This window comes from Sus scrofa, chromosome 1, assembly GCF_000003025.6.
Source record: "Sus scrofa isolate TJ Tabasco breed Duroc chromosome 1, Sscrofa11.1, whole genome shotgun sequence".
Lineage (NCBI taxonomy): Eukaryota > Metazoa > Chordata > Mammalia > Artiodactyla > Suidae > Sus > Sus scrofa.
This window is the reverse complement of record NC_010443.5, coordinates 246,597,111-246,618,880: the sequence shown is the minus strand read 5'-3', so window position 1 is coordinate 246,618,880 and position 21,770 is coordinate 246,597,111. Positions and strand designations below refer to the sequence as shown.

Genomic DNA, 21,770 nt, shown 5'->3' with positions numbered 1-21,770 from the left:
CCCATCTCAGAACCTCAAGCAAACATTAAGATATGAGAAAAAATACCTACCACTTAGTACCTGTATAACTTTGACCCTTTTACCTACTTAGACTGTTTCCTCCTCATCCATGATACAAAGTAATATCAACTATCTCACAGCCTAATGATGAGGACTCAATGAGATAATGCATCTCTAACTTCTAGCAGGTCAGGTACAAGGCAGGTTATCGATATAGTGTGGCTGCTTAGTGGTAAACTTGAATGAGCTAGTCAGACTAAATAGACTGACAGCAGCGATTGGGGACTGACCCAAAACCCCTTTGGTTCTCTATTTTAGAACAAAAATTTCGGGGGAGGGGCGGGGGCGAGTGAGAAATATTGTCAGTAATCTTGTTACTACACAGAACATTCAGACCACAATTACAATCTTCTTTCACTACTAGTCTAAAATAGCAAAGCCCTTGCATAATTAAAAGGTTATGTTCTTCTTTCACTTTTTATAGAAATTTTCTTATGGTTGATAACTACTTTGTGTTACAGATTCCTTTAAATGGTTTCTGATTTCCCTTTATGACTATTTTTAACAGGACTGTTGGACATGTGGTTTTTGTGTGTGTGTGCATGCGCATGTGTGCGTGTGTGTTTAATCATAAGCCACCTCAAAGCCCTCTGGAGGGTATAAATTACAAATGTTACATATATATGGTAAAATGGGACACTGACATATTTTCACATAGGCCATTTAAACGTCTTAGTAATTTCCCAAAGCATTAGAGCAGAGAGGGTGAGAAGCTGCAAGGGAGAAAGGAAGAAGAACAGTAAGCTAATAAGATAGGAGGAAACCATGACTGTTATCTCAGGGATTTCCCATATAGTATAACTAGTGACAAAAGAGAACTAGGCCAAATATGATTTAAAAGACAATCTCTCTTTTTTTTTTTTTTTTTTAAGTGAAATCCAAAGGCAGGAGGCCATACAGTTTCATATGAGAAAAAAACATGCTACATGAAATTAGAGTGAGAGAAATTTTACAGAATGCACTCAAAACTTTAATGGTTCCACAAGGCAGCTGGTGGAGGAGTACTCAACAGAAGGAAATCACATTAATGAAGCAAATGATAACAGGGTGAGGAAAGCTTTTATACACCTATAGCAGGGAGTAATCACAAGAGAGAAAGTAAGCCTATTAGTAAGGAAGAGAATCGTGGCTAAAATCTTGAAGTCACTGAGCTATTGAAGTGGTTTCAGAACTCTATTTTAAGAGAGAGAGCCTCTGAGAGAGAAAGAACCAACAAATCTAATCACAAACAGGAGGTGACTCAAATCAGATAAAAAGATACAGGGATGGTGGATCAGAGGCAAGATCTGGCAACTAATAAATGCCTATTGCCTACGTGGGAGGAAGACAATTTGCTAATTAATGAACTGTGCTTATTTCGCCTTCACATCACAAGGTTTAGTTCAACTTAAGCAAAAGCTTTGGCTTAATTTCACTCACTCTTAGTGAAGAAAAGGGACACATTTTATTTCATAAGCCTGGCTGAATCTCACACATGAAGCCTTTACTGTGCAAGTGAGCAAGGCCAAAGGCCTTAGTTTCGCTTTAAAGAAAAAAAAAAAAGTCAACAGAACATTCATATGGCATGGGGTTGGAGTAAGGATATGGCAACATATTTCCAGCTAAAAATATGAGGGGAGGGAGTTCCCATTGTGGCTCAGCAGAAATGAATCTGACCAGTATCCATGAGGTCACAGGTTCAATTCCTGGCCTTGCTCAGTGGGTTAAGGATCTAGCGTTGCCACGAGCTGTGGTGTAGGTCTCCGACACAGCTGGGATCCAGCATTGGTGTGGCTGTGGCATAGGCCAGTGGCTATAGCTCCGATTCGACCCCTAGCCTTGGAACCTCCATGTGCCTTGGGTGTGGCCCTAAAAAGACAAAAAAAAAAAAAAAAAAAATATATATATATATATATATATATATATATATATATATGAGGGGAGGGGGAAGATTTAGGCTTACAGCCCTCTCCTAGACCTATCTTTAAGACTTTCTCCTCAGAGCTCCCTTCACAGCTTAGTGGTTAACAAACCTGACTAGCATCCATGAAGATGCAGGTTTGATCCCTGGCCTTGCTCAGTGGGTTAAGGATCTGGCATTGCCATGTGGTCTGTAGGTCGCAGACACAGCTCAGACCCCAAGTTGTTGTGGCTGTGGCTTAGGCTGGCAGCTGTAACTCCCATTCAACCCCTAGCCTGGGAACTTCCATATGACTCAGGGTGCAGCTCTAAAAACAAAAAAGACTTTCACCTCAAAGACTACCTCCCTTATCTCAATTAACACTTGGAGTCAGTCTGCTAATTACTAATTTGTCAAACCTTAGAGTAATACTTGGCCTCTGTTCCTCTTCTTCTGAGAACCCTGAGACAAGGAGGCTATTAAGACCCAGAAGACAGGGTAGGACTAGAATGCCTGATGAAGAACTAATACTTATGCAAACAAATTTCAAAAATAAAAGTTTTGCCAATTGGCCAAATTTCTAATTTCTTTCAAGTTTAATAGGATACACTATTCAAAGAAAGAACAGAGGAAAGAAAAAAAAAAAAAGAAGTCTAGGAAATATCCACTCAATAAGCATTATATTAAGCACATAAAAACCCAAGATGCCACAGCAGGTACAAAGGGCTATAACGCATAAAGTTCACCCTGAAAGGACTGAAATGTTCTCAAAAGGAGAAAAAAAATAATAATGGGGCATGAGGGCAAAATCAGAGAAGCACAGTGTCATTTCAGCTCAAGCAATGAAAAAGAAAACACAGGCAAGGAATGCATACTGAGAACTGAACCTAGCTCTGCCACAAATACTCCTTATGATCCTGGGCAAATCACTTTAAATTCTCTGAGCCTGTTTCCTTACCCGTCCCTGGGAGTGGACCAGATTAATCTCAAAAGCCCTTTCCTCCTCCGAAATGTTATGATTCCAAGGGAAGGTAGATACAAAGTACATTTTTTTAAGATATACTTTCAGCGAGAAGTATAGGCCCATTTGATCCACTACAGTGACTGCATGGGAAAGAAAAAAAAAAAGACAAAAGAGTGGATTAAAAACAAATGGATTTGGAGTTCCTGCTGTGGCACAGTAGGTTAAGAATCTGACTGCAGTGGAGGTGTGGGTTCAATCCTGGGCCCGGTGCAGTGGGTTAAAGAATCTAATGTTTCTGTAGTTGTGTCTTGGATTCAATCCCATGGCCATAAAATGGAAAATAAAAAAGTTGATTTACACAGGGAATGCCACCCAATATTCTGTGATGGTCTATATGGGAAAATAATCTGAAAAAGGATGAATGTGTGTACATGCGAAACTGAGTAACTTTGCTGTACAACAATTATCACAACATTATAAATCAACTATACTTCAACAACACTGTTTTTTTTTGGGGGGGTGTCTTTTTAGGGCTGCATCTGCGGCATATGAAAGTTCCCAGGCTAGGGGTTGAATCCAAGCTGTAGCTGCTGTCCTATACCACAGGCACAGCAAGATGGGATCCAAGCCCCATCTGAGACCTACACCACAGCTCACGGCAATGCCAGATCCTTAACCCACTGAACGAGGCGGCAAGGGATGGGACCTGCATCCTCACGGATCCTAGTCGGGTTTCTTACCGCAGAGCCACAATGGGAACTCCCAATAAAACTTTAAAAAATGAAAAAATGAACAAATGGATTTAACTGAATGGTACATTTAAAAATAGTTACAAGAGTAAATTTTAAGTTATGTATATTTTCCCACACTGAATGAAAAAAGAAGAACCAAAGGACTTGACAGCAAGTAGGTAGTCATTTGGTCATTTCTGGCATGCTGTTCGTGCTGTTCTTCTATTCTGTGATCCTGCCAAAAGCACAGCCCATCAGACAGGTGACTAAAGACTGCAGAGAGTCTTTGAGTCTTTCACTTTGTGCTGCATGCTCCACAATAGTTAATGAGGTAGAAACACTATGCTCTGAGAACTAGACTAAGGCTGTAAAATAAAAAAGGTCCTTGAAAGCAGTCTGAAGGGACAACCTATGCAATAGTGTCTCCTAAATCCAGTTCTAGTCCAGATCATTCTCCAAATTCTCACCTCTGTACTTTCAGCTGCTTATCCCTATCCACACACTCCACGTGTCCAAAACTCATCTCCTTCTACATTTCCCCAAACCACTTCCCCTTCCCACATACACCCTACCTCCATCCAGCTGCACCATTACCAACTAGACTGCACATCTAAGATATAGAGTGATAAGACTCCAGCTTCCTAACTCTGTACTAGAGGAAGCAGCAATGCTAAACTCTTTGTTCAGAGTCTGAAATATTGATTAGACCACATTTTACTGGCATGTGAGCTGACTGTGTCCTACAGGTCCCTTAATCTCAACAATAACTTCTGTTCTTCCCAATTGCAGGCAACAAAGAAGGGACTATCTCTTGAGGCCTTGCCTTCTTCCTCTTCTCTCCTGGGTTCAATGCTGCCACTGTGTAATCTTAGACAAGTTATTTACTGTATCTCTGTGCCTCTGTTTCTTCACCTGTTAAAGAGAATAATGATACCAATAGTATCTAATCATTGAGCATCTGTGAAAATTAAATCTGTGTTAGTGGCAGAGAACAGTCCCTAGGCTATAGCAAGGGGTAAGTTGTATTTTCCACAGTATGTACTCCTGTTAGAACCATCCAGCCCCCTCTTCCTCCTGACTTTTGTGGTAAGATGATCTAGGCAGATTTGGTCCAAGTGGATCTCTTTTCTCTCTTCTCTTTTCACATATACCTATCCTTGGAACAGAATGAAGCCAGACTTATCAAGATGGGAAGAACCTTGAACCCATGAACCCATGTGGCCCAATCTTCATTAGTCATATTTACCAAGGATTTCTTTCTTTTTTTTTTTTTTTTTTTTAACTTCTTTTTCCCCCAGAGAATTCTTTACTGGGCATAATCAAATGACTGCCTGGTTACTAACAAAGTAGTATTGTTCATTCATTCCCCTCTTGTTCCTTCACATGCACAGAAACTGTGGTCTGGAACCTACAAGGAGCTGGAGTTAAGAACTGAGCTGAGAAGTTCCCGTTGTGGTGCAATGGAAATGAATCCAACTAGGAACCATGAGGTTGCAGGTTTGATCCCTGGCCTTGCTCAGTAGGTTAAGGATCTGGCGTTGCCGTGAGCTGTAGTGTAGGCCGAAGACACAGCTCAGACCCTGAGTTGCTGTGTCTGAGGCATAGGCTGGCAACTACAGCTCAGATTTGACCCCCAGCCTAGGAACCTCTATATGCCTTGGGTACGGCCCTAAAAACCAAAAAAAGAAAAAAAAAAAAAAGGAAAGAAAGAACTGAGCTGAGAAAACTAACCCTGAGCCCACAACACAGGAATCTCTTAGTCAGGGTTCCCATTGTAGCTCAGTGATAAGGAACCCAACTAGTAACTGTGAGGATGCAGGTTCAATCCCTGGCCTCGCTTAGTGGGTTAAGGATCCGGCATTGCCAAGAGCTCTGGTGTATGTTGCAGACCTGGCGTTGCTGTGGCTATGGTGTAGGCTGGCAGCTACCGCTTCGATTCCACCCCTACCCTGGGAATTTCCATGTACAACACACATGTGGTCCTAAAAAGCAAAAAAAAAAGAGAGAATCTCTTAGTCAATCTGAATCTGTTTCCCACTTGCTTGTAACACTGATGACACCTTTTTTTTTTTTTTTTTTTTTTTCATATTTTTGCCATTTCTTGGGCCGCTCCTGAGGCATATGGAGGTTCCCAGGCTAGGGGTGGAATCAGAGCTGTAGCCACTGGCCTACACCAGAGCCACAGCAACTCGGGATCCGAGCTGCATGTGCAACCTACACCACAGCTCACGGCAACGCCGGATTGTTAACCCACTGAGCAAGGGCAGGGATCGAACCCGCAACCTCATGGTTCCTAGTCGGATTCGTTAACCACTGAGCCATGACAGGAACTCTGACACCAAATATTATTGATCCCATTTCTTCAATCTCTCTCCTGCTCTGCTTTACCACTACCTTATTTCAGATTTTCTGCCTCTTATCTGGACTCATTGAACTATGACATCAACCTCCGAAGTGGTGGCCTGAAATCTCTCCCTCCTTTACAAAGCTTTACATCAACACTGGCTACCAGGGCCATCTTTCTAAGTCTAGTCATATCATTTCTGGCTTAAAACTCTTGAGTACTTTATCAGTGCCTACAACAGTGGGTCCCAGCCAGAGCTGAACATCAGAACACAGAGATTAAATCAGATTCACTGAGGTGGGACACAGGAATGAGCATTTTTATTTTATTTTATTTTATTTTATTTTATTTTTTTGACTTTTTGCCTTTTCTAGGGCCGCACTCACGGCATATGGAGGTTCCCAGGATAGGGGTCTAATGGGTGCTGTAGCCACTACCCTATACCAGAGCCATAGCAATACAGGATCCGAGCCGCAACTGTAACCTACACCACAGCTCATGGCAACGCTGGATCTTTAACCCAGTCAACAAGGCCAGGGATCGAACCCGCAACCTCATAGTTCCTAGTTGGATTCATTAACCACTGAGCCACTACGGGAACTCCCTGAGCATTTTTATTTTAATCTCAGCTAATCTTAACATGGTGCTAGTGCTGAGAACCACTTGTTTGGCCCTTAATGAAAAATAGACATTTAGAAGTACAGTATTACATGTAATTTTTTTTAGAACAGGTTAAGACAATGTCCCATAATTTCAAAAGATTGAATAGGTTCAAATCTGGAAGATGATAGCTCTCAAGAAGGCTGATAGCAATTTACTTTAAAAAAATACCACCCCCCCCAAAAAAAAAAAAGGAGTTCCCGTCGTGGCGCAGTGGTTAACAAATCCGACTAGGAACCATGAGGTTGCGGGTTCGATCCCTGCCCTTGCTCAGTGGGTTAACAATCCGGCGTTGCCGTGAGCTGTGGTGTAGGTTGCAGACGCGGCTCGGATCCCGAGTTGCTGTGGCTCTGGCGTAGGCCGGTGGCTACAGCTCTGATTCAACCCCTAGCCTGGGAACCTCCATATGCCTAGGGAGCGGCCCAAGAAATAGCAACAATAACAACAACAACAACAACAAAAAAGACAAAAGCCAAAAAAAAGAAAAAAAAAAATACCCTAAGTTGTACACCATTCAAGCATGGGAAAAGTAAGGGAAGAAATAAAAGAGAAATAGAAGTATTTATGACATGATGAACACCTGCAAATAAAAAGATTTCATGGTGATGATGAATGAAAGATGACAAGATCTAAATGTATTTTAGAACTAGAGAATAAATAGTAAGGAGTGAGCAAAGAATTGCAAGTAAGGGCAGTGAGTAAAGATATGATTTGAACAATAGGCTGCAAGAGGATTGAGAAAGAAGATGACCATAAAAGCAGAAGCAAGTGGCAGAAAGTTCCGGTTCCTATTTTATCTTTGCCTCTCAGGGGCAGCAGTATATTTGTAGACAAGCTAGTATTTAACCTCACTATTCTTTGCGTGTAAATTGGGGATAAAAGCCCTTTCATAGAGTAATTGAGAGAATTTAGTCATATAAATATATATATGAAAGAAAGCATCAAGCCCATGATAATGCTCAAAAAAAAATGTGTTGAATGTTTCTCTTAAAGATACTACAGCATAAAATCCAAAGGCAAAGACAAAACAAAACTTTTAAAAAACATACCAAAAAACAAAAAAGCCTTAGAAGACAAAAAAACTTTGGTCTACTGTTGTGCCCACTTGGTGGGCAAGAGAATTTTGAGATCTCTCCATTTTCCACATGGCAAAATCTGATATAAGCTCACCTCCAAGAAGGTAACCCATAAAAAGAATCATTCGGAAGCAAATATCACTATGCCTGCATTGAAAAGTACACACAGTGGGTCTTAATTACTATCCCACTGAAATAACATTATATTAATTAACATTGCATTAAAACGTTTCAGTAAACAAATAGCTCCTTACTCTCTAGTCACTCCCAAATCAACCTATTAACATTAATGATTGCACTTTCCTGAGCTATTTTAGAAATAGCAAAAAAAATCAAAAGCACCTCGGGTGGCAGGTACATATTTTTATAAACATAATTTTGAAAGGTCAGCTGCTATTTGTCCCAGGGTGAAATTCAGGGGGCAGAAAGTCGCTGTGGCTAATTCTGTTAGCAAAGAATGTTCTCCACCCTCTGCATACTGCACTTCAGTTGCTACTCCATTAAACTAAGTAGCCTCTTGAACAATGTCTACAAATCCTAAGGTAGGAAATGGATATTTTGATGCTTTCTAAATGTCCTAGAGTTGGTGAAACTGAGCTGTTTATTATCTTTAACTTTCAGAAGTTCCCGTTGTGGTATAGGAGAAACGAATCCGACTAGTATATCCAAGAAGACACGAGTTCGATCCCTGGCTTCACTCAGTGGGTCAGGGATCTGACATCGCCATGAGCTGTGATGTCGGTCACAGACGCAGCTCCGATCCTGCTTTGCTGTGGCTGTGGCACAGGCCAGCAGCTGCAGCTCTGTTTCAATCCTTATGTCACTGATTTATTATACCACATCAAAGTTCGCTGCTTTCTTTTCCTTGATTCAAGAGCTGGACTGGTACCTACACTTATGCCCTTTAGCCACGATGAGGGTTGTTCTGTGATTTTCAAATGACCTTGGTGAGGTGGGGCAGCCACAGACATGGAAAAAGATTACTTTAAAAAAAGTAATAATAAATAAAAAATAATAAGATTCCTAAAAAAAAATAATAAAAAGTAGGGAAAAGCAGGTTAAATATACTCACACTGGAGTAACAAGAAGGGTGCCTAAAGTAACATAACTGCGTTTTGAGTCGCAAAGACAAAGGAAGGGCAAACAATACTGTCTGTGCAGCCCCCTCGAGGGAGAGGAAACAAGGTGGGAGGAAAGAGCACTGGCCTGGAAGGTAAGAGGCCTGAGCTCTGTCCCCAGCTCTGCCATTAACTAGCAGTGTGGCCTCGGGATGGTCATTTTCTTCTCCAGGATTTGATGTTCTTAATGTGTGTGATGAGGGTGATGCCTAGATGAGAATTTCTAAGTCCTTTCTAGCTCGAAATAATCAGCTAGCTCTAAAATAGCTGTTTTCTACTTTTTGTATAGTGTGCCATCACACTGGCAGTGACACGCTAAAGTCCCTGAAGCCTGTGGGGAAACTCCTACAGAGAAGAGTGGGAAAAAAAAAAAAATAAGCACAGCCCCAACACTTTGCACCAGAGATTCTGCTTCCCCATCCTCCACCCCAATGGAAAATCACGAGCTCCCTTACTCTCCAACTGAGAGATCCACTTACTACAGTGGACACAGCAGGCAGCAGGAGCTTAGTGTGGGGTAAGAGAAAGAAGCAGTGAGCAACCAGCCTCCCCTCTAGGAAGAACTAAAAAATGTCAAACTAGAAGTACTGTAGATATCAGTGAGTAAAACCTCTAATTTTAGTAGTTCCCCATGTGGCTCAGCAGTAACAAATCCGACTGGTATCCATGAGGATAGGGGTTCGATCCCTGGCCTCGCTCAGTGGGTTACATATTTTGGTGATGCTGCAAGCTGTGGTGTAGGTCACAGATACAGCTCGGGTCTGGCGTTGCTATGGCTGTGATATAGGCCAGCAGCTGCAGCTCCGATTCAGTCCCTAGCCTGGGAACTTCCATATGCCTCAGGTACAACCCTAAAAACCAAAAAAAAAAAAAAAAAAAAAAAAAAAAAAAAAAAAACCAAAAAAAAACCCAAACCAAACAAACAAAATAAAAAACCTCTCTAATTTTATAGAAAGGTCCACCAAGTCTCTGAAAGGAAACTGACTGACACAAAAATAAACATCACGTTCATGTGACTAGGTTGGATAAATACTCAGACTCCATAACCATCGCTCTGCTCACCACCCCATCAAGATCACATTTCACAGACATCTATGTCAAGTGACTTGCCTTTCTGAAATGATCTAGTCAAGAGACAAGAGTTTCAATTGTTCCTTAACTTTGACCTCAGTTTTCATGCAAACCAAAAAAAAAGAGGGGTGGGTACCAAATACCACTTAACTGTATGGGAAAAAAAAATTACCTGCTTCAATGGTATCCTTGGACTTCCAGTTATAAGCAATTCAAGAAGAGTTATTTATTTACTTATTTTTGTAAATAAATATATTTGTAAGTAAATATTTGTAAGTAACATTTATTACTCACAAATACAAGTAAATAAATAATGAGCTCCCTCTTAAAGCCAACTCTCCCTCATACCCTTATATCACGTGTTCTGATTCTGTGAGTTTCTTACCATCCCAATGCAGAAGAGGATAAAAAGCAGCAGCCAAGGTATGTCTGTGCAGCTACGGTCCTCCAGTGGCTTCCATTCTCGTTTGGAGCTCTGATTGAAAATACAAAATAAGAGAGTGGTGAATGTAAATTTTAGTTAAGATTAGGAAGGCAAAAACACACCACTGATACCCAGATCATCTGACAATTCCTACAATATCCTTAAGATGCAAACTCGAATATATGTCATTTTTCTGTGTATTTTACCCTAACACCCACTTCTCTTCCTGGCCAGGCAGAATACTGATCCCAATGCTTTTCTGGTACCTCTATCAGAGCAGTTAGTATGCTGAGTGATTATTGATTAATCCATGTCTCCAACAGATTGTGAGCTTTGCAAGGGAAGAGACCCCTTCTCATTTCTCAGCATCTAACATGATGCCTAAGGATGCAAGGTAAGAATTTTTGTTTTTGTTTCTTCCTTTTTGGCTACACTCTCAGGATGTGGACGTTCCCAGGCCAGGGATTGAATCCAAGCCACAGCAGCAACCCCAGCCTCAGCAGTGACAATGCCAGATCTTTCACCTGTTAAACCACAGAGGAACTCCCAGTAAGATCTTTTTAAAATGAATAAACAAAGGAACAAATTCTTCTTAACGTCAATCTTAGCGGTAGCTTTTTCTTTATGTGTCTAGATGCTAGACTTAAAAATGTAGAATGTTGATTTCTATATGTTCTCATCTGGGAAGGAAGCCCATTAAAATCAATTCCTATTGGGGGTAGAGTCATCTAAGTCTAATAAAATTCAGGAACAGAAAAACAAAATTAAAATACTTTTACTGATAGGTCTGGGCAACTCCTAAACCACTATGCACAGACTTCTTCTGTTTCTAGAAACTCTAAAGAGTTTCAGAGATTCCCTAACTAAAGAACTAGAGGCATCCTAAAAGTCAACTTGCAAAGTATTGACTGAAATTCTGAGTGCATTTTTTTTTCATACAGCAACAGTCTTAGACTTTCAAGTCAGCTTACAAATTCCCTTTTATTATAAAGTAACTGATATAACACTCCAGAACTATCTAATGAACAAAAGTTCCTAAGTCTCCACCCTTTCCGGCAAACAGTAGACGTAGAAGGGAGAGAGAAGGTACCCTTGGGAAACTTATGGTGAAAGTTCCTGGAAAAAGAAGGCTGGGGCCTCCAGTGGCTTCCATGACAAGATCCAAGAAGGCCTGTCAGCAGGAAGGGGGACCAGCAGAAGGCGGCTCTAGATAAGGAAGCCCCACAGTAAAATTAGTTTTTAGAATTCAGGAGTAGGGACTCAATTCTCAATGAGGTTTGCTCAGCTTTCCCTCCTTCAAAAACAGTTTTTAACTCTGACAACCTGATAAAAGCTACTGATTCTTTTCTTAGGAGATAAGGACATAGTTGCATAATTTCCTTAAATGTTTAGGGAATTCAGAGCTCAGATTATGAAACTCAACTTTAAAATACCTGCCTATTGACGTTGAGGGCAAAGAGCTGGAGCTACAACCACTCCTTTCTGACCCCTAAATGTTAACCAAAGGTCTTTTCCTTAAAAAAAAAAAAAACAACCACCACCCTTGAGAGCTTGTTCCCAGACACCCACACAAGCAAACAAAAGAGCACTAGTTAGTCATGGAAAAAACCTCACCCCCAGACTCTAACTAGCATTAAAAATCAAGAGTGAGTAGGCAGTTTTTTTCCAGAGGAATGTAACAGTGTGGCAAATGGATTAAGGATTCTGTTCTCCCCTTGGCCCTATCATTAGTTAGTGACATGCCTTTAGATAAATCACTTCATCTCTCTGGGTGGCAGGAAGGAGTGAGATTAAATCTCCAAGGTTCCTTCCAACTCTAAAAAATCTATGATCAGAAATGCAGTTTTGTGAACATTTTTGCTATGACAACAACAACAACAAAAACCCTGCAAAAATAATTTGACATTATTCCCTGTATTATTCCAATAAGAATGCCTGTATTGTGGTCTGTGTTTTGGAAGATAGTTGCTCTCAGTTTGAATAAAGAATGTTTCTTTGTATTAAATAGTTTCAATCTTGAATAATCACCAGGACAGTAAAATTACTTACAAACATAGAACTTTAACACCCCTGTGGAATTAATTACATTTACTCTAAGATGATTTCTAGAACAACTGGCTACTCTGAAATACTGTATCTGTTTATCTTAACAAACAGAATATATGGGGGGAGGGGGAGAGTTCGTCATTTTTCTGTGTATTTTACCCTAACACCCACTTCTCTTCCTGGCCAGGCAGAATACTGATCCCAATGCTTTTCTGGTACCTCTATCAGAGCAGTTAGTATGCTGAGTGATTATTGATTAATCCATGTCTCCAACAGATTGTGAGCTTTGCAAGGGAAGAGACCCCTTCTCATTTCTCAGCATCTAACATGATGCCTAAGGATGCAAGGTAAGAATTTTTGTTTTTGTTTCTTCCTTTTTGGCTACACTCTCAGGATGTGGACGTTCCCAGGCCAGGGATTGAATCCAAGCCACAGCAGCAACCCCAGCCTCAGCAGTGACAATGCCAGATCTTTCACCTGTTAAACCACAGAGGAACTCCCAGTAAGATCTTTTTAAAATGAATAAACAAAGGAACAAATTCTTCTTAACGTCAATCTTAGCGGTAGCTTTTTCTTTATGTGTCTAGATGCTAGACTTAAAAATGTAGAATGTTGATTTCTATATGTTCTCATCTGGGAAGGAAGCCCATTAAAATCAATTCCTATTGGGGGTAGAGTCATCTAAGTCTAATAAAATTCAGGAACAGAAAAACAAAATTAAAATACTTTTACTGATAGGTCTGGGCAACTCCTAAACCACTATGCACAGACTTCTTCTGTTTCTAGAAACTCTAAAGAGTTTCAGAGATTCCCTAACTAAAGAACTAGAGGCATCCTAAAAGTCAACTTGCAAAGTATTGACTGAAATTCTGAGTGCATTTTTTTTTCATACAGCAACAGTCTTAGACTTTCAAGTCAGCTTACAAATTCCCTTTTATTATAAAGTAACTGATATAACACTCCAGAACTATCTAATGAACAAAAGTTCCTAAGTCTCCACCCTTTCCGGCAAACAGTAGACGTAGAAGGGAGAGAGAAGGTACCCTTGGGAAACTTATGGTGAAAGTTCCTGGAAAAAGAAGGCTGGGGCCTCCAGTGGCTTCCATGACAAGATCCAAGAAGGCCTGTCAGCAGGAAGGGGGACCAGCAGAAGGCGGCTCTAGATAAGGAAGCCCCACAGTAAAATTAGTTTTTAGAATTCAGGAGTAGGGACTCAATTCTCAATGAGGTTTGCTCAGCTTTCCCTCCTTCAAAAACAGTTTTTAACTCTGACAACCTGATAAAAGCTACTGATTCTTTTCTTAGGAGATAAGGACATAGTTGCATAATTTCCTTAAATGTTTAGGGAATTCAGAGCTCAGATTATGAAACTCAACTTTAAAATACCTGCCTATTGACGTTGAGGGCAAAGAGCTGGAGCTACAACCACTCCTTTCTGACCCCTAAATGTTAACCAAAGGTCTTTTCCTTAAAAAAAAAAAAAACAACCACCACCCTTGAGAGCTTGTTCCCAGACACCCACACAAGCAAACAAAAGAGCACTAGTTAGTCATGGAAAAAACCTCACCCCCAGACTCTAACTAGCATTAAAAATCAAGAGTGAGTAGGCAGTTTTTTTCCAGAGGAATGTAACAGTGTGGCAAATGGATTAAGGATTCTGTTCTCCCCTTGGCCCTATCATTAGTTAGTGACATGCCTTTAGATAAATCACTTCATCTCTCTGGGTGGCAGGAAGGAGTGAGATTAAATCTCCAAGGTTCCTTCCAACTCTAAAAAATCTATGATCAGAAATGCAGTTTTGTGAACATTTTTGCTATGACAACAACAACAACAAAAACCCTGCAAAAATAATTTGACATTATTCCCTGTATTATTCCAATAAGAATGCCTGTATTGTGGTCTGTGTTTTGGAAGATAGTTGCTCTCAGTTTGAATAAAGAATGTTTCTTTGTATTAAATAGTTTCAATCTTGAATAATCACCAGGACAGTAAAATTACTTACAAACATAGAACTTTAACACCCCTGTGGAATTAATTACATTTACTCTAAGATGATTTCTAGAACAACTGGCTACTCTGAAATACTGTATCTGTTTATCTTAACAAACAGAATATATGGGGGGAGGGGGAGAGTTCACACTGATTGAGCATTTTCTTGTATTTTTACCTCAGACCAACATCCAGCTTTTAATGCTTACATTTTCACCTATACCATAAAGAAAGTAGAATTTCATTTTGACCAGAAAAACACTACAATTCAATATCTCAACGGTGGGCCACTCCTGGGCCAAATGCACAGAAAACCTTTCACTGAGGATGAGAAGTGGAGAAGGGGGGAGGGGCTACATATTAAGAAATAGTCACGGAGTGCAAAGCAGAGCAGAAAAATACTAAGAAGGGGGTGGTCACCCCGACTCAGATAAAGAAAGCCTCTTTGAGAAGGATCAACTTACCTCACGGACTGTTCTGAGGATTAAATGGAGCACCTGTCACACACTGGGCATTAATTCCTGGTTATAGTTCTTATTTACCAATACTCAGTTTTCAGTTAAAATAACCCTATACTAGGTGGACCTTTTCACTAAAAGTATAAAAAGAACATTAAACTTACCGTTCCCCTTCTGTTTACTTAACTTTGAACTTAATGGTGGCATCTTTCATCTTGGCTGCTGTTTTCAGTACTATCAATTCTTGATTACTATTACCTAGGCACTATACCCAAAGCTTTACACACATTATGTTTTCTACCTTCAAACTGCCCTCTGATGTAGGGACCATCCCTATTCCACAGGTAAGGAAACTCAGGCTCCAAAGTTAAGTAAGGTTTCACAGCTGTGCAACCAGGATTTGAACCCAAGATTGTGACTGCAAAGCAAAATCTGATGAGAATAAAAAGTAAAAAACTTGCATTAGTTTCTCCTCACACTGCAAAATTTGGGAGTCAACCCAATAATTTAAAATCCTATAGGCACAGAGAAAAAGAGTGAGATGTTTGATGAGCCACGAAATTTCTCAAGTGAGTCAGGAAACCCAACAGTTGAAAAAATGTAATGATTCTTCAACAGACTTAACCAAGTGGTAACTGGATTTAATGCTGTTTCTTGCAATTAAAATCCACATAAACCTAGCAAAAGTAAAATGTTTTGCAAAAGTACTTTTTAAATGTGATTTTTTTTATCCCTTTCTCAAATTCTTCATGAGGTTAATACAGGCTTGTCAGTCAGTGTTAGGTCCCTTCCCACTTACAGAAACTTATAATCTAGAAACTAAATAGGATCAAAGTAATCATCCAGTCCAAGCCTTTCATGTGACCCAGGGAAGGGAAAGGAAGAGACCTGCCTGACTTACCCAAGGGACCTCATTTAATCTTCAAAACAATCCTGTTAGTTAGTATTATATGTTCCCAATTGTTCTGCTTTGTAAAAGAGAAATCTAAGGCTCAGAGAAAATAAGTGGAAAACTCATTACTGAAACCTAAGTCCTCAAACTCTAGCAGAGGGATAGAAACTTTAAGAAAGAGTTAAGGAAATGGTAAAAATAAAAATTATGGTAACGGAGATGAAGAACGCCTTTGTCGGGCTCCTCTGTAGATTAAACATTGCCCAGCAAAGAATCAATAACCTCCAGGATAGGTCAATAGAAATTACCCAAAGTGAAACAGAAGGAAAAGGGAATGAAAATTAAAAACCAGAACAGAACATCCAAGAACTACAGGATAATATCAAATAGTCTAACATATGTGTAATTGGAATTCCAGAAGATAAAATGGAGCAGAGGAAATATTAGAAGAAAAAAATGACTGAGAATTTTTCAAAAATGACAAAAGAAATCAAAACACAGATCCAAGAAGCTCAGAGAACCCCCAAGTAGGATAAATACAACACACACAACGGTACATACACACACATACACACACTACACATACTATATTCAGACTGTTGAAAACCAAAGATAGAGATATCATCAAGACAGCAGCAAGAGGGAGGGAATGGCACACTACATATGGAGAAGCAAAGACCAAGTAAACTTTTGGTCAGAAACTATGCAAAGCAGGAGTTCCCGTCGTGGCACAGCGGAAACGAGTCCAACTAGGAACTATGAGGTTGTAGGTTCAATCCCCGGCCTCACTCAGTGGGTTAAGGATCCGGCATTGCCATGAGCTGTGGTGTAGGTTGCAAACTCGGCTTGGATCTGACATAGCTGTGGCTGTGGCTGTGATGTAGGCCAGCAGTTACGGCTGTGATTAGACCCCTAGTCTGGGAACCTCCATGTACCGCGGGCACAGCCCCCAAAAAAAAGCAAAATAAAAAAAAAAGAAAGAAATTATGCAAAAAAAACAAACAAGCAAACAAAAACAAAAAAATGGACTGACATCTTTAAATTACTGAAAGAATTAAAAAAGAAAACAAAAAATATTAACTCAGAATTTTACACCCAGAGAAAATGTCTCTCAGAAATGATGACTTTTTCATAGCTCCCGTTGTGGTGCAGCAGAAGTGACTCCGACAAGGAACCATGAGGTTGAGGGTTCGATCTCTGGCCTTGAGCAGTGGGTTAAGGATCTGGCGTTGCTGTGAGCTGTGGTGTAGGTCGCAGATGTGGCTTGGATCTGACATTGCTATGGCTGTGGTGTAGGCCTGAGGCTACAGCTCCGATTCGACCCCTAGCCTGGGAACTTCCACATGCCACGGGTGCAGCCCTAAAAAGATAAAAAAAATTAAAAAATAAAAAAAAACGAAATGACTTTTTCAAACAAAACCTAAGAGAATTTGTCAGTAGCAAACCCGAAGTACAAAAAAATCTTAAAGATCTTCAGGCAGAAAACATGATACAAAACAAACACAGATGTACACAAAGACTTCCCAAAGTAGGTAAAATGAAGTTTTGAAAGTTTCCATAATAAAAGTATTTTAAAAATAAGGGTGTGGAAGTTCCTATAATGGCTCAGTGGGTTAAGGACCTGATATTGTCTCTGAGGATGTAGGTTTGATCCCCAGCCTTGCTCAGTGGATTAAGGACCCAGCACTGCCACTAGCTGTGTTATACGTCACAGATGCAGCTCAGATCCAGTGTTGCTGTGGCTGTGGTATAGGCCTCAGCTGCAGCTTTAATTCAACCCCTACACCAGGAACCTCTATATGTCCACAGTGCAGTCATAAAAAGAAAAAAACAAAGACAATAAGAGCGTGAATATATGTGTGTTAAAAACATGCACATTATATAGTCTTCTTGCACACACTACAAAATTAATAACCTAGAAAACAGAATTACATTTTTCCCCTTTTTATCTGACTACACCTGCAGCATGCAAAAGTTCCCAGGCCAGGGACTGAACCCACACCAGAGCGGTAACCAGAATCACAACACTGACAATGACAGGTCCTTAATCCACTAAGCCACCAGGGAACTCCCAGAATTACAATTTTTAATACTATTATTACTAGACCTTAAAAAACTAAGTCGGACCAAAGCTGATGTCTGCCTTATATTTGTATTATATTCATATCTTTGAAGTTAGGGAGGAACAATGTTTAACATTTTCACATTCCTTCCTACATTTTACACATCGTAGATTAAAAAAAGAAGAAAGCAAAACCTTCCATAGTATCTGTTACAGAAGTCATAGTACAGCCAGCTATATCCTAGACTCCATATTCATTCATGAGCCCTAATAGCTAAAACCAAGGCCTTATGGCAAATTTGATATATACTCTAGTAAGGGTATGTATTTATTTTCTAGCAAATAAACCTATAAAAAGTTTTGTCTTAAAATTCTATTCATTTCTAATAAAGAAATAGCTGTTGAGTAAATGGATTTGTAGATAACACTCATGCACAAAGGTTTTGAGAAGTTCTATGTTACAACCAGTTAGTCAAATAAGGAATCACTGGAGGGCATCAATAGGGTAGGCAGGGTGGGCCAAGGCAGGGGACCAACCAGGTAGCAAGAAAAGGTCTGGCAGATGTGAATCTGGTTCTCAGAAGTAAGCAGGGCTGGATGAACTACGAATATGTAGCAAGACTAGAGAGGCAACAGGAATAATCCAGAATTAAGACAAAAAAGAGTCAGGTTTCAAATGTGGAACCAAGTAGGGTCCAAAATCCAGGAAGTCAAAAGATCCAGTCTAATGGCAAAGATCAAATGCTCCCTGCCCCTTTTATATGCTGCATCCTGTCTGTGTGACTCTCTCCTAATAAAACAGAACTTCAAAGATCCTGAAAGACTCTCATTGTAATGCACTACAGTATTACCTAACATTTTGGGTCATTCCTTGATAGACCAGATTTATTTGAAAATAATGAAAAATATAGTTAAAAAATAGTAGAATCAATCATACTAAGTCAAATTAAGTTAATTTTTCAGGTAAGGCTCTTTCTTCTTTTTTTTCTATTCCTTTTTTTTTTTTTTTTTTTTCTTTTTAGGGCTGCACCTGCAGCATATGGAAGTTCCCAGGCTAGGGGTTGAATCGGAGCTACAGCTACCAGCCTACACCACAGCCACAGCAAAGCCAGATCCGAGCCGCATCTGTGACCTACATGACAGCTGACGGCAACGCCTGATCCTTAACCCACTGAGAGGCCAGGGATCTAACCTGCAACCTTATGGTTCCTAGTCGGATTTGTTTCCGCTGGGCCACAACAGGAACTCCTCTTTTTTATTTTTAAAGCTACACACGCAGCATATGGAAGTTCCCAGGCTAGGGGTCAAATCGGAGCTGCAGATACAGGCGATAGCCACAGCAACATCGGATCCAAGCCGCATCTGCAACCCACTCTGCAGCTTGCTTAGGTATCAATCGGTATCCTTAACCCACTGAGTGAGGCCAGGGATCTAACCTGCATCCTCACAGATACTATGTCAGGTTTTTAACCTGCTGAACCACAATGGGAACACTCCTTATTACTCTGTTGGTTCTTCAAATAAATACTGAGATCCAAAATCAAGTAAGACAACCCCTACCCTCACAGAGCTCTAGTTTAGTGAGGGAGGCAAAATAAGGACTGATAACGTGAGTGATGCCAAAATAAAGATGTGTAAAAAGTACTGCAGAAATAGAGATGTGAAACCACTAAGCAAACATTTGTAAGATTTGTTGAAATTACCTCATAAACTTCTGAAGTAAACACTAAAAAATGATCCTCTGTTGTCTAAAATAGAATGTGTTTTGTGCCCAAAACATACTAAAAATTCTTGCTAGCTATGAAGGAGAAATATTGACTGCCAAATAAGAATTATTCCTCTCAGAAATGTTCAGTAGTAAACAAACAGAACATTAAGTTGATGAAAAAAAAAATCAGCCATTTTTCTCACTTCGTATCCATTAAGATTTCTTCATTCTGGATTTTACGGCTGCTCCAGTTAGAAAGGGACCTTTTGGTTTTGGAAAAGAAAAAACATATCTTCCTCTATTTTCTGGCATAATTATTGCAGGGCTATATTTACTAAGCTACTGGAATAATATTTTCATGTGGATGTCACTGGTGAGATTCCCACTAATGCTAAGTTAAGTATTATCTGGTCACATATATCCAGAGTTGCTATAGGTTGGAATTTCTGATGGGCTAAAGGACTACTGGCTCCCTTGTCATTTCCCCAGAGCAAGCAAGGGAACCTTGTTCTCCTTCCTTCAGGGCAACAAACAATAAGTGGCACCGTGGGAGCTTGATCCAAAGAAAGAAAAGTGGGGGTATGGGCAATGTTAACCCTGCAAAGAAAGGACAAGCCAGAGTCGATTCCAACACCATTTGGGCCAGCAATTCATAACTACAAGACTGCCCATACCTCTGTGCTTTTATCAGGTAGGAGGTATCCCCACAAGTATTCATTGCTAACAGTTAGGTACTGAAGCTTAGAAATGTAAGCAGAATCTAGATTGTCCTTATAAGGTCATCAACACATGTTTATGCTCCTGCAGGCCAGCAATAAGGAAAGTTAAACTGGTAAGTCAGGAAGTGCAGTAAACTGAAGCCCACACCAAATGACAGGCATACACATGCCATCCTTCCTGTGGGCTTACATCTCTACAGCACAGACCTATCCACGCTGCCTTTCCAAGACTCCAGTGAAAAGCCAATTTTGTGTGTAAAGGCTAAAGCATGCTAAGATGTGGTCTCTCACCCAGCAGATTCCCAGGATGTATCCTTGGGAAGTGTATGCTAATTTTTGAAAAAAATCAAACCCCTCCCTCAATTTTTTTTTTTTTAATATCACAATCTCTACTCCCTGGGTAAATAGACTACCTCCAAAACATAGTTCCAGCAGCTCTACTTTAGTTTTCATTGTCACAACTACTCCTTGGCACAACCAGAAAGCCTCTGAATACATGTCCAAGGTCATTGCCCCACAGACATTTGTGATTTAAGTACATATGTTGGAAGGATTGGTCTATATATAAGGACTTTATTTTGTTCATGCCAATCTGTTTTACACAAAAACCTCCAGTATTAAAGACAAATAGTCATATACTTCAAATCTCCCTCCAAGGACATACTGGTTCATTAAATTCCCCAATATGCTTTTATTTGCACAGAGTAGCAACAAAAGAATAAAAGAGCTGATGTGTATCATTTTTGCCACAATTTTCAATAGAGTGAGCAGACCTGACGAAGTTGGGTAGCAATAAAACATGGAGGCTTTCAGCCTTCTGTTCACAGCACCTGAAAATAAAATCTCGTAATAGGATTTTGAAAGACATTGCCTGTCCTTTGGGAAAGCTCTCTCAAGGATTTGGAGTGCATAACTACTTACAGTTACCATAAGTAATCCGTTTCATTTGCTAAGCCTGGTGAAGGCAATTCATATTTGAAAGGTAAAAATAAAACCATGATTTTAACAGGCAGTTAAAGGTAATAAGATACATTGAGTGGAAAGATACAGGAATCTGTGTCCAATGGCTTTTCTTAGTTCACGAACTTTATGCTAAACCAAAAACACTCATCCGTTTAAGGAAAAAGGGGGAAATAGCAACTAGAGCTAAGTTACGTATTTATACAGTGACAGAAAGACCATGGAGAGAGATGTTGCCAATGACTTCATTCTTCCCCAAATGCCCTAAAAAATAATTAAGTAAATAAATAAATAAAGACATCCTTCTTATATCAGACTTCTCAGAGGTTGTCATTCTTACACATGAGCATGTGATAATTACTGGGCAGAGGCCATGTTCCTTCTGCCCTGCAACATAGCTAAAAGCATCTTTTATCTCCATCACCAATGAAACATGGTCAAAATTATACAGACAAGCCTTGTCTATAATTCTCAAAAAGCATTTCTAACTTGCCTTTCTTCTGAACCAGTGGTAAGCAATGTTTTAAATTTAAAATTACTATTTCAGTTTTTTGTTTATAAATCATACAGTTTTTATGGGCTTCATTTCTCCCTATCACATTCTACAAG

General features: G+C 39.9%; 1 protein-coding gene across 4 annotated transcripts in view; it reads right to left on the bottom strand.

Moving 5' to 3' along the window:
• SLC44A1 (solute carrier family 44 member 1) overlaps nucleotides 1-21,770 on the bottom strand; it is a 212,067-nt gene that overhangs the window by 141,647 nt on the left and 48,650 nt on the right. For all 4 annotated transcript variants that reach the window (XR_002337141.1, XM_003480567.3, XM_021067056.1 and 1 more), the window contains exon 2: nucleotides 10,289-10,378. Coding sequence is in view for 3 of the 4 variants with exons in the window: in XM_003480567.3 (XP_003480615.1) it covers nucleotides 10,289-10,378 (90 nt within the window). In the remaining variant the exon portion in view is untranslated. The remainder of the gene's footprint in view (nucleotides 1-10,288; nucleotides 10,379-21,770) is intronic.